This window comes from Trichoplusia ni, chromosome 12, assembly GCF_003590095.1.
Source record: "Trichoplusia ni isolate ovarian cell line Hi5 chromosome 12, tn1, whole genome shotgun sequence".
In the NCBI taxonomy this organism is placed as follows: domain Eukaryota; kingdom Metazoa; phylum Arthropoda; class Insecta; order Lepidoptera; family Noctuidae; genus Trichoplusia; species Trichoplusia ni.
In genome coordinates, this window is record NC_039489.1 from 4101020 (window position 1) to 4113704 (window position 12685).

Below are 12685 nucleotides of genomic sequence, written 5' to 3' on the forward strand. Positions count from 1 at the left end.
TCAACTGATTTTAAATTCCTAAATAGACCCAAAACCCCAGATAAAACATCATTCAAAACATTGGGCTCACATCACCCCCTTCTGTCTATATTTATAAAGGGTGGTATATAATGTCTGTCTATGAACATCAGTACGTTGCGTCGCTAGGTAACTGCGCCGGGAGAATCGCATGCAGTATTGATTTTAATTTGTCTGTAAAGGACGCGACAGGATAGTGAGCTCGGAGCTATTTGCCCGGGCGTGCGACCTATATAGAATCTAGATAGAAAATATGACGCAGAATTTACAGGTTATATTGAAAACTCGGGTCGAGCCTGAATAAGGCTGGCACAGAAATTGAAAGATGATGAAATTGGCACAAGAAAGGGGAGGCCTATGCCCAGCAGTGGGAGGACATAATCTGTGGATGATGATAATATTATAAACTATTACATTTCAACCTTTAAATTACAGCTTAAACAGATTGCAGTAAAAAAAAGAGCATTCTGAATTAAAAAGTGAATAAACTTTCTGATTTTTAGCGTTCTCCGTTTGCGATGACCTATTTTATACGATTGTGCAGTTTGCCAAATAGATTTTTACATTAAAGATTTCCGCCGTCTTTAAAGTATGATTACGAGGCAATCATAATAGGAGATAGATTAAACTTTTGGACACCCAAATCTTTGAATTTCGGAATCTTGGCTAAGTATGTAGTAGTAAATATGAAGGGCAAGTTCATAGTATGGGTATGATAATAAACTATTGGTTATTTAATACAAGTAAAAGTAGCTAAACATGATTTTACAACATAACTTCGCAAAAGCCAATTTATTAGTAACAAAGCAATGTCTGAAATCGCTCCGCAAATTGTTGTACTACAAATAATTTACAAAGATTAGTACTTTCGTATGCAAGCTACACAATACCAAACATTACCATTTTATTTTTCAGCTGTAGCTAATGACTGGTTAAAGCTACTTTTAAAGAAACCGCAAATAATTTTTCAGACTTGCATGCAACCACCCCTGATTAGATCGAAATTACCATACCACGTAATAAACTTTGTTGCCGGCCGGTATTGACATTCAATATTGATTGCGAGTTCCCTGTAAATGACGTCACGTTATTGCATGTCAAAAGCAAAAGCTGCCCCTTCTACTGCCCTTTACACTGTCAATTACGTACCATTGTTCTGGAGGAATTTTCCCTAGTGGGTTTTCCGATATTGTTAGCGTAATTCTCTTATTATAAACATTTAAGAATCGCTCTTTTTAATAGGATATTTTGTCAAATTTATTCGTCTTAGCATTTTTCGTTACACTAGTGATTTTATCTTACTTTTCAGTTTATGTTGCGACTCGAGCTTTAGCAGAGAAGGTTATATGAAATTATCACGTACATCAAATTCATGTGAAATACAGTGGTTTCTTAGGTTAACGCGAATGTGTATTATGTTAAAAAATTCAAAAACTATTACGATCTTAACATATAAGATAAATGTAATCGTTATATCTAATTTTCTACAACGGATGTCATTCGACACCGATTTCATCAAAAGCTTTCGACATTATCGATCACCGTGCTTTTACTGAAACCACTATTGTTAGTTCAGTACACAGAGGCTTTCGTCGTCCTCATGTAGCTACATACATCTACGTACCAATATTTGTTCAACTAGATCGCAAAATACGTAGCGGGACTGGAATAGTGAATGATCGGAATATTATCTTATTGGGAGTACCTCAAGGTTTAATTTTGTATCCCAGCAATTTGATTGAGGGTGCTCCATATTCAATTAACAACTGTCCAGCGACGCGTAATTTTTTTATTGCGTCTGGTACTGCGAGCGTTTAATGAATATTATCTAAGTAAGTATAAATACGTAATCAAAGTCCAGACTTCTGCACTAGTAGAAAATTAATCTAATTGGCACTATAATTTAAAGACTTCTTTAAAAATGAAACTGCTGAATTTAATCCCAATATTCATAGAACCAAACAAACTTCGTGTGCAAGCACAAATTATTTCGTGAACAGGAGTGCAATTTACCAATTTTCATGGCCGAGCGATACGCATAAGTCTGTCCCTATCTGCCAAGTTAGAATCGGTCGTAATTTTTCTTATGTTGTCTCTCTCATACAGGAGTGCTTGCGGTCTGAGATTTGTGCATGTAAGCGCGACGGTATAATGCGTGCGTACCGCCCATTAAGTAGAGTATTTCGAGCGTAATTTGACAAGCATAAAACTCTAAGTTTAAATATTGTTTGTATGCCCATAAAAACACAACCTCATATTGATTCGATACTAAAACTAAGAATGCAACAGAAACCGTTGATCTTATTTCAGTAGTTACAATGAGAGACAATTAAGTTTTATTAATCGTAATATGGATTAATAGTTGCAGACCGTCGCCGCGTCGGCAACATATTAAATGTAATAGAAATCGATTGTATCCAGATTGCGAGTAAATGCTATTTAATTTGATAGTTTATACGTCAAAAAATGATTCATGTTAATTAGAGAGTTCGTACTTAAACTGACATGGTAAATATGTTAGCGACATATCTACCGGCACGTGCAAAATTAATGAGTTCTAACATGTACTTAAGTTAAAAGCAAGGGCCCGACACGATCAAACAGTTAAAAACCGGTAAATCATTCGAGTCAAACCAGAATTGCGTGATAAGGATTTCGCTGAGTTGCTTCTCAAATATTGGCGCTTTGTAAATTATAATTGTCCTTAATCAAGATCATCAAAGTTATTTACTTAAATAAATAATAATGGACATAGAAATTTTCTGTTGTCTTGCCGACATAAATTGATCAAATAGGGATGATGACAATTCTTTTGGCAGTGTCCGTCTTGTAGATTTTTGTACATTTTTGTATAATAAATTTTACTCAGTAGTTACGTCACAAGCCTCCTCTCCTAAACTTTAAAGCAGTTAATCTTTGTCAATACTAGTTTTTCTGAAAAAGGAAAAAATACATGTCGCATACTTTTCAATTATCTAACTGAGGGACTATTGAGATTTTTTCTTCTTATACCCAGTCATCATCCCTATTGCAGTGAATAAGATGTTTGCGCAAAGTCACTTCTCTGTACATAATAGTATTTTATTTTCAACCATTATATGGTTGGGATTGGCAAAAATACTGTTTTCTGAAAAGATTTTTACTTTTCATACTCAGTCATCATCATACTCCAATCTTAGTACATCAGATAATACTATGTATATTTAAAGATCACTGATGTAATTCTACGATATACAATATAGAATATTCTATTCTAAAACAAGGAAAGCTCTATGGCAACAACACTCTTTTAATTTTAGAACCAATACCTGTATGAGATATTGAGACAAAACGGAAATTGCAGAGAGCTAAACTGTTATTTTTTTCAAACTCTGTTTTTGGTACTAATTTTCATAAGGTATATGAGATAGAATATTCAAAGATAGGTAAGCTTAAAATATATTTAAACAGATGACTAAACAAGTCAATAACATAATAAAACAACTGTAGCAAGACATTAGTCAACTATTCTTAGAAATATGCAAATGGGTATAAGCTGGTGTTGTTAAATATAACTTGATGACCTAATAGCAAGTGGATACATACTTTTTTAAGCAAAATGTGGTTTCATTTATTATTTACATATAAAAAGTGGCTATTACAGAGAGAAGAAGATGTAGAAGATGAAGTTACAGCACTTGGAGCCAACCAAGAATAGGACGGATTTAAGATACATTTATGGCTACCGTGGTATGGGATTTACAGGATGGCCAAAAGTAATAATTAACCAACACCTGGTCTCATCCAGATATTTAAGGGCTGTGGTGAAATTATGCTTTCAACAATTTCACATAAAAGTGTTACTTTTCTAGAAACACACTATTTAAGAGGTTGTTTATTAAAGGGAGGTAAGAAAGAAACATAAGAAACTACTAATCAATCCAAATTATAATGTTTTAATAATTCAGTCTACCCACAAAATAATATAATAACTAAGTATATGGCATTTATAAATCATACTAAATGTACTACAATTAAAATAGTACCTGTTATGCCAATTTAGGTAACATTATTTAAAATACAAATAAAAGTGAATCTAATTTAGGCTAATACAAATTCATAACAACTTAAAAATGGTAATTTTGTTCTAAGTACTTCTGCCCACTAAGATTCTGATACACACTGGATTGTTAAAAAACTTTTTTTATGATGTTATAAATCTCATGTAATGAATTCATTTATGTTATGATCTATTAAAATAACAATAAAAAAGAAGAAAGAACTTAGATTTTTTTATAAAGAAGTAATAAAATATTCATACTGTAGTGCAACACAAAGGTGGTGTTCATTCTGCCAGTTGCCTTCACCTCTATCCATTGAATAAACACAAAGATGACACTAAACACTGTGTTTCGACATGTTAGCGCTATAAACCGAGCTTTATTGGCCAGCGGGCACTCCTTAACCGCCGCTTTCAGAAACAAATACTGCCGCCCACGGCCGCTAAAGATCTCGACAAACTTATGTACATAGTATATAAAAACATGCATTTACTTGGCGTATCGACGGCGACATGAAACGCGACCAGGTTACGCGCCTCCCGGCCTTCTTCTTGCACCAGCTGCCTTACTTCCTCCATCGGAATTCAACCAGAAACAAAAAATTCTGGACAAAACAAAAAGGAACAGCACAAGACATTATGGCCATGTAGCAATCACTTTGTGATCATTTGCACGCACTTTGAAAGCTACATATATTATAAAAATAAAATAAAAAATGCAAAAAAGAAAATTAAAGAGTTAAACGTTATCAACAGGCGAAAATGCGAAAAATAAATTAGCGAATATTTTCATAACAACTAGCTCTTTGACAGTTTCGTTTATGAATGTTACAAGAAGGAAGAAAATTTGGTTAATCGATAAGTGTTTACATCTACAACTTCTTGTAATGTAACGATAAAATGAATGTTATAAAAGTTTCTTACTGTATTGTATTATTTTAGATTCCCTATGTTATAATCTTCAAATTATTTATAAAAAATATGTGTTTGAACACTACGTTTTAGACAGTTTTTACTAAATCCATGGTATAATGCAATGGCCTGCATCGGTTATTCTAAGTAAGAAGTTTATTTAGAACTGTTCCATTAATGTCTGCCATTCAGTATTGTATTTTAGATACCTTCGTGCTTATTGATTTTTGTTTAATATTGTTAAACAGGCGTTGGCAACACTGCACATTAATTTAATTTCGCTTCGCGCTTGCAACACAGCTCTCTTTTCATTGTCAAGCAAGATGGCGGATCAGGTACGTGTTGGTTTTCTCGTTAAAATAATGGAAATATTTATTAAAAAGCTGCTGTTTCTTACTGAAAGTGTTAAATGACTCCTTATATCTCTTACTCAAAATTAAATTTCTGTGAAATTCAAGTGATATTGTGAAAATGTGGTTCGGAAGTTGGTGCACGTGGGATTCGGCGTTCCTATCGAAATTATTGTTCAAAAGTGTTTCAAATAACTTTATGTATAATGTTTATGACGTGATCATGTAGATTTAATGTTTATAACGTTATTATAAATCATTCAAACAGCATTATTCATGAAATAATGAAAGTGACAGTATGCTCATTTACTAGGTTAGTTTGGTTGTAATGATAACTCTAAATGCATGGATTTGTGACGCTAACATTACGTTAGACGAATCCTCATCGAATTTTATTTCTAAATACCGCCTTAAAGCTGATTTCGGAGATATTTGCAATTGCTGGTTATGTTTACGTCGATATAAATCGTTTGTAAATTATCAAAAGTCTGTGACGCCTACCGCTGCAAGTTAACAATACCTAAAACAGGCGCTTAAATTGAACTAACTAGACAGGCGCCGCTAGCAAAATTGTAAATAAGTAAGGTCTAAACATAACTGTTACAAAATACCACAAGTATTAGGGCATGCCTACCTAGAAAACCACATACTATACTACCCCAATTCCCGGATGCGTAATTTTCTTGTTAACAGCCAATACATTTTGATAGCTACATGGCTATAAATAGATTTATTTTGTACGAAAATCTAGGTTAAAACCAATGCCACTTAAATAGTTCTACCTGTATACTACTATCTTAAAGAAAAGTGTGTTTGTAATTGTTTCATCTTTTAAAAACTGAACTTGCAAAATATAAAGCAGTCATTCAACTGTACTTGATTTATGTGCATACCAATATTAACAAAAAAAATTACCTCATATTAGAGTTCCATATTTTTAAGTTAAAAGATATTTTTAAAAATTATTTTATTTCAGCACTATAAGTAGTTAGTATCTTTCTTTTTCTTCTTTTTTACTTCACACTTCTGTAGTTAGTTTTTCTCAAATTAATAACAATCTACTAATGCATTGATGCAATTCCAGACGGAACGTTCATTCCAAAAGCAACCAACGGTTTTCTTGAACCGTAAAAAGGGTATCGGTGTGAAGCGTAGCAGGAAACCACTGAGGTACCACAAAGATGTGGGACTCGGTTTCAAAACTCCTCGTGAGGTAACGCATGATGTGTGAAAACTAACGTGTTTATTTTTCCGTAGACAGAGAAAGCGTTTCAGAAGCAGGCTACGGTCTTCCTCAACAAGAAGGGGGGACTGAAGAGGAAAGACATGAGACATTCAAAGAATGTCGGTCTTGGATTTAAGACTCCACGTGAGGTGTGGTACTTTTAGTATTGGTCGCTGGGACGGTGGCTTTCATCGGTGGTGGCTACGTTGTTTGTTTTTATGTACTGTGGACCACACTTAAACTGCAAATTTTGTACAGAAGAGAAAAGTTATGTCATGCGCATATCAAACCAATTCTCAAAAATACTCTCATAACAATAAAATTCTGATGAATGAGATAAGAATTTTCTAGTGTAGTCCATGGTTCGTAAAACTCGTCCATGTTGGTCAGAAGAGGCTTGCTTTAACATGTGCATGGCTGGAGACGTCAAGGTGAATCCAAGTTATACTAACAGATAATTTTGATCTACAAAAATTATTTATATACCCATAATATATTTTTATCTTCATTTAAAAAAAAGCATATATAGTATCAATAATCATTTTTATAGTCAAAATGCATGAAAGTATCAAAATTATCTGTACCAATTATACAGGTGGCGGTCACAATTTGATAACTGTCGGCTAGGTATTGTCATCAAGGTATGCATGCTGCTACATATTCGTTCATAATATGTTACTATAATAATTATATTATTTATTTATAAGCATTATGTTTAAGTTCATAATTGTATAAATTAGTATAAGACTCATAGCTACTCATTTTGCAACACCAATTTAAGTTATAGTCATTCATTTGCCTATTTAATACTAAACTGAGGTGTCGGATTTTAACTTTTATTTAACTATATTTACACAATATTTTAAGTTATTCAATAAATTAAACTTCCTTAGTATTATTTTTAAAAAGGCAATGTGAACCACTTTAACCTATATGTCAAGCCTATTTATGTACCCATCTACTATGGTGAAGGATAAAATTAAGTTACGACACTTGCATATGACTTTAACATGATGATACCCCACGACGGTCTTCTGACAACCAAGTGATGAAGACAAGTGTTTTCTAACCCAATATCTGATTTAAGTCAAGCAAGATAAAGTCAATACATTTCGGAAATATATAATAATAATTTGAAGAAGTTAGCTGTAATATTTCCTAATATCTACTAATTTAAAAAGTCTTCTCTTAGGTACTAAAATATAGTAAAATTAATATTTTCTGAATACATAAATATGTCATCCTTTGCTTGCAAGTAGAAGTCGATATTCCAAAATATTACAGCCAACATTAAAATCAAAGGGTAAAAGACAGTCAATAACAACATCAAAATAGCTTGCAATACTAACTACCCCACAACCCTTGCCCTAAACTAACGCAGTACTTTCCGAACTGCAGGCGATTGAAGGCACATACATCGACAAGAAGTGCCCGTTCACCGGCAACGTGTCGATCCGTGGTCGTATCCTCACCGGAGTCGTGCAGAAGATGAAGATGCAGCGCACGATCGTCATCCGCAGAGACTACCTACATTACCTACCTAAATACAACAGATTCGAGAAGCGACACAGGAACATGTCGGTCCATCTGTCGCCATGCTTCAGGTAAAAATCTTCAAAGTTATCCATGTTGTCTAGAATATCCCAAGTAGTGAATTTTGAAAGAAGCTTGACATGTGCATATCTTGCACGGTACAGATATTTTTTTTACGTTTTTTTTTAATTCAAATTATTATTTACCTGCCTTCTACAATGTTTCTATCTAAATTCATTGATGTGATCAATAGCCGGATCTTAAAGACGATTCTAAATGATGATACCCACACGACGGTCTTCCGAACACCAATTGACGAAAAACGTGTTCTTAACCCAAAAACTGATCTTTACACCTCCCATACATAAACCCTATGTCGTTGTGACAGCTTTTCTAATCACGTTTCTTGTATGTTTCCAGGGATGTGGAGTTGGGAGACATTGTGACCATCGGCGAGTGCCGGCCGCTCTCCAAGACCATTCGTTTCAACGTTTTGAAAGTCACGAAGGGCAAGGGCTCCAAGAAATCCTTTAAGAAGTTCTAAATAAACTTATGATTAAGTATTTGTTGTTGTTTTATTATTATTTAATGTTGATGTACTGAAGTTCATGCACTGTCCGTATTTAAGAGTTGGTGTAACCTTTATTAACAACCCTTCTGTTGGGGGTTTAGGATAATCTCTAAAAATATCATGGCTGCATTTGTAATATTAACTATAACCTAATGATAGCACGCTCATTAGTACTTAACCCTTAAACGCATAGTGTCCCAAAATTGAATCACCCAATTAAACCACCAATATCCGTCCATAATATTTGTGTTTGACACATTAGGCTGTATGAAATGTTTCTTTTGCTCCTTCTCTAACCACAGAATAACTCAACTCGTGACATTTTGTGTTGTTATCTGTGGCTGATTAACATTTTACTTTTTGGCGCGCGTTTCTCAAATAGTTTTCAGTTGAGTGCACTTTGGCGACGTATATTACAAAGTTATTTGCTGATTTTGGAGAAAAAAAAATTGTTTTCTAAAGGTAATGACTATTATTTATACAATAATTTATGCTTTTTTAAATTTACTATAATTGTTATATGAACAGGATGCTTTTTTGTTTTGATGCAAAAATGGGACAGCATGCACTATTGGTGCATAAAAACAAAAAATTGATACTGCTATATGAAGCAATACATTTTGTGATTTTATTTGTTTTGCTTTGGTGAGGTTGCATGTGCAATGCATGTGGTTGGTTATTTTGTTTTAGAAATGGCAGAAAATAATAAGAGAGATGGTGACATTGAGTTTTGGTTGCGCCAGCTGGAAGATGGCGCCATTTCTGAAGACGATTTCGAGTCGGACGGTGATGAACTTGATTTTTATCCGACCCAACAAGATTTATTAGATGTTTTAGAAAATGATAATGACGACGGTGAGGCTAGGTCTAGTGATAATAACGAAGAAATTATACCCGATCCTCCTATTGTAATAGCGGATGCTGTTCCTTCAAATAATATTGATGCACCGGTACATTCTTTAGACATTCAGAGGTTGATATGGAAAAACCAACCTCTGCCATTCAACGAAAATGCCATAAAATTTAATGGAACTGAAGAATACCCTGAAAGTTTGATGAACCTTCAGACACCTTTCCAATTTTTTTCCTACTTTTTTACTGAAGATTTTCTTTCACAAATTGTTACTGAAACAAATTATTATGCTGTACAAAAGAAACCTGATAGACCTGACGTCATAACATTAGGAGAACTGCGAAAATATCTCGGAATCTTGATTTATATGAGTGTCTACCACTATCCAAGTGTACGTGGTTACTGGGCTAACAAGCACGGGTTTGAAGCAATTATAAAAGCGATGCCTGTCAATAAATTTGAAAAAATAAGAAGAGTACTTCACTTCAACGATAACAATAAACACCTACCAATAGGTCATCCCCAGCATGACCGACTTCACAAGCTACGCCCTGTAATTGAACATCTCAATGCCAAGTTCTCCAGCATTCCAATCAGTCAGCGCTTATCCATCGATGAGCAAATGTGTGCTACCAAGATGGGCCATTTTTTAAAACAATATTTGCCTAATAAACCCCATAAATGGGGTTTTAAATTATTTGTATTGTGTTCTCTGACAGGTTTTGCTTATCGTTTTATAATTTACGCTGGCAAAGAAAAAGATGATCGTTTGCCTAACGAGCCTGATATAGGGGTTGTATCACAAACAGTGATAAAACTTGCTAGAATAATTCCTAGACATGCTAATCACATTATATACCATGATAATTTCTATACCACATTGCCCTTGATGTATTATTTTGCTAAAGAAGGAATACAATGTGTAGGAACTGTTCAAAGAAACCGCCTAGGTAAGAAATGTAAATTGCCCTCAAAGCAGGATGTAATGAAAAAACAAGTGCCAAGAGGGTCCTATGTGGAATATATTACACATATTGATGGGGTCGACATGTCTTCAGTGAGTTGGAAAGACAATAAGCAAGTAGTTCTGCTCTCGACCTACGTAGGAGCTGAACCATTACAGTCTATCGAAAGATATGACAAAATAGAAAAGAAAAAAATAATAATAGACTGCCCAAAAATAGTCAAAGAATACAACGCCCATATGGGGGCGTTGATCTGATGGATTCATTTTTGGGCAGATATAGAATTAAAGTCAAGACTAGAAAATGGTATATGAGGATTTTTTACCACCTTTTAGATGTATCTATTATAAATTCTTGGGTTCTATACAAAACTGTGGAGACAAGAAAAGGAGCAGATCCAAAGAAGCTTAAAAATCTGTCAGAATTCAGGTCAGAGCTGGCTGATGTCTTATGTACCTATGGTACTACGACCCAGCCAACAAGAGGACGTCCTAGCAACAGCAGCATCACTGAAACCATAGAGGCAAAAAGAAAGAAAGGGTGCCAGGTTCTTCCACCGTCTGACGTTCGGTTAGACAATCTTGGTCATAGCCAAATTAAAACCGACCAACGCATGAGGTGCAAGAGACCTGGCTGTAAGCTACAGAGCTTTGTAAAATGCACAAAGTGCAGTGTATTCCTTTGTGCAAAGAAAGGAAACGATTGTTTCAATTTGTTCCACAGTTAATTAATAAAAGCATTTTTTTTGTCGATCTTGCATAATGTCCCAAAAATGCATCAACATGATTTTTTTATTAAAAACCTATAAAATATTAATTGTTATTTTTTTTATTATTTTTCCCGTTAATCGCAGCTTCTAAAGAATTGAAAAAAAAAAATTCATTACAATTTAATAATTCATGCATTTAAGGGTTAAGTCGACCTGATCTTAGTGATGGACATAGCATTGGTGGAACCCTGAGATCTTCATTTCTTTGAAGTTTGAGAACGACGACCTACGTGACGTTGATCACGTATCGCATGTTAGTATCCGATCGCTGCCCAGTATCTGATCAAAGCAGAATTATTTTCCCGGAGTCATTATGGTTGCGTTCACTACGTAAGCGTAACATTGAAATGAAACGACTTTTACGGATTTTATCGCGGTTTAATTTTTGGTTTTAGTTCCCGACGTTTCGACACCTTTGCAGGTATCATGGTCACGGGCAGACTGAGATGGTGTTCGTCTTGACAGAAGATGTTGCTCGTTCTACCTTCATATTTTTAATTAATTATTTATGGTCCGACCTACGCAGTATGAGCTCACTGTGTCGTGATGTCTTGCAGCGCTGCTCTTGGGTTTAGCTTTGAGTTTTTGTATTATTGGGTCCCAAGTAGGTGATATCTTCCAGCCATCTTCTCTATTCAAATTAGGGTGTTTTTTAATCTCAATAGCCTCGCGAAACATCCTTGGTAGGAATTTGGATTCTTTAGCGAGGATCTGTGGTTGATCAAATCTAATATAATGGCTGGAGCCTTCAGCATGTTCGGCGACTGCAGACTTCGTTGAGCGGCGGTGTTTGACGTCAGCTATGTGTTCTTTTACGCGGGTCCCTATGCTTCGTTTAGTTTGACCGATATAAGAGAGGCCGCAGTCACAATCTAGTTTGTATACTCCTGCATCTTGTAGAGGTATGTGACACTTGACAGATGGTAGGGACTGGCTAATCTTCTTGGGCGGCTTGAAGTATGTTTTAATTGAAGCTCGCTTCAGGATGTAACCAATCTTGTCAGTGACTCCTCGGACGTATGGTAGTACAGCAGGCAAACGATCAACTGTGGCTGGCTTCACTCGGTTTCTGTGACGGGGCCGTGGAACTTGGAGCTTGTTGTCTCGCAGTACTTGCTTGACGTGTTGAAGCTCAGCGGCAAGGTGTCTGTCATCACAGAGTCCGTGTGCTCTCTGAAACAAAGATTTTCCCACGGTAGCTAACTGTTTAGGGTGGTGGTGAGATTCACCGTTTAAGTACCTATCTGTATGGGTCTTTTTGCGATACACGGTGTGACTTATGGTCTGATCAGGATTCCGTTTAACTAATATGTCTAGGAAGGCAAGAGATTTGTTATCCTCCAACTCCATAGTGAATTGAATTTTGTTATTTATGGAGTTGAGATGTTTTAAAAATGCATTTACTTGGTTAGATGGTAAAATTGTGAAAGTGTCATCTACGTACCGTTTA

At 35.1% G+C, this 12685-nt stretch overlaps 2 protein-coding genes across 3 annotated transcripts in view; one reads left to right on the top strand and one right to left on the bottom strand.

Moving 5' to 3' along the window:
- Positions 1–4884, bottom strand: part of LOC113499727 (S phase cyclin A-associated protein in the endoplasmic reticulum) — a 63509-nt gene extending 58625 nt beyond the window's left edge. Inside the window, exon 1 of the mRNA XM_026880313.1 lies at positions 4552–4884. Coding sequence (XP_026736114.1) covers positions 4552–4636 — 85 coding nt within the window. The 5' untranslated portion in view covers positions 4637–4884. The remainder of the gene's footprint in view (positions 1–4551) is intronic.
- A 332-nt stretch (positions 4885–5216) lies between these two features.
- On the top strand, positions 5217–8640 carry LOC113499276 (40S ribosomal protein S11). 2 transcript variants are annotated; one of them, XM_026879690.1, is made up of 4 exons: positions 5217–5304; positions 6577–6693; positions 7943–8148; positions 8498–8640. In XM_026879690.1, exons 1-4 carry the CDS (start codon positions 5293–5295, stop codon positions 8619–8621), a joined length of 459 nt encoding a protein of 152 aa, XP_026735491.1. In that variant the 5' UTR covers positions 5217–5292; the 3' UTR covers positions 8622–8640. The 2 variants fall into 2 exon arrangements, with proteins under 2 accessions (XP_026735491.1, XP_026735490.1); XM_026879689.1 differs by lacking the exon at positions 6577–6693 and adding an exon at positions 6404–6532 and having other exon boundaries at positions 5278–5304.
- The last annotated feature ends 4045 nt before the right edge of the window (positions 8641–12685 follow it).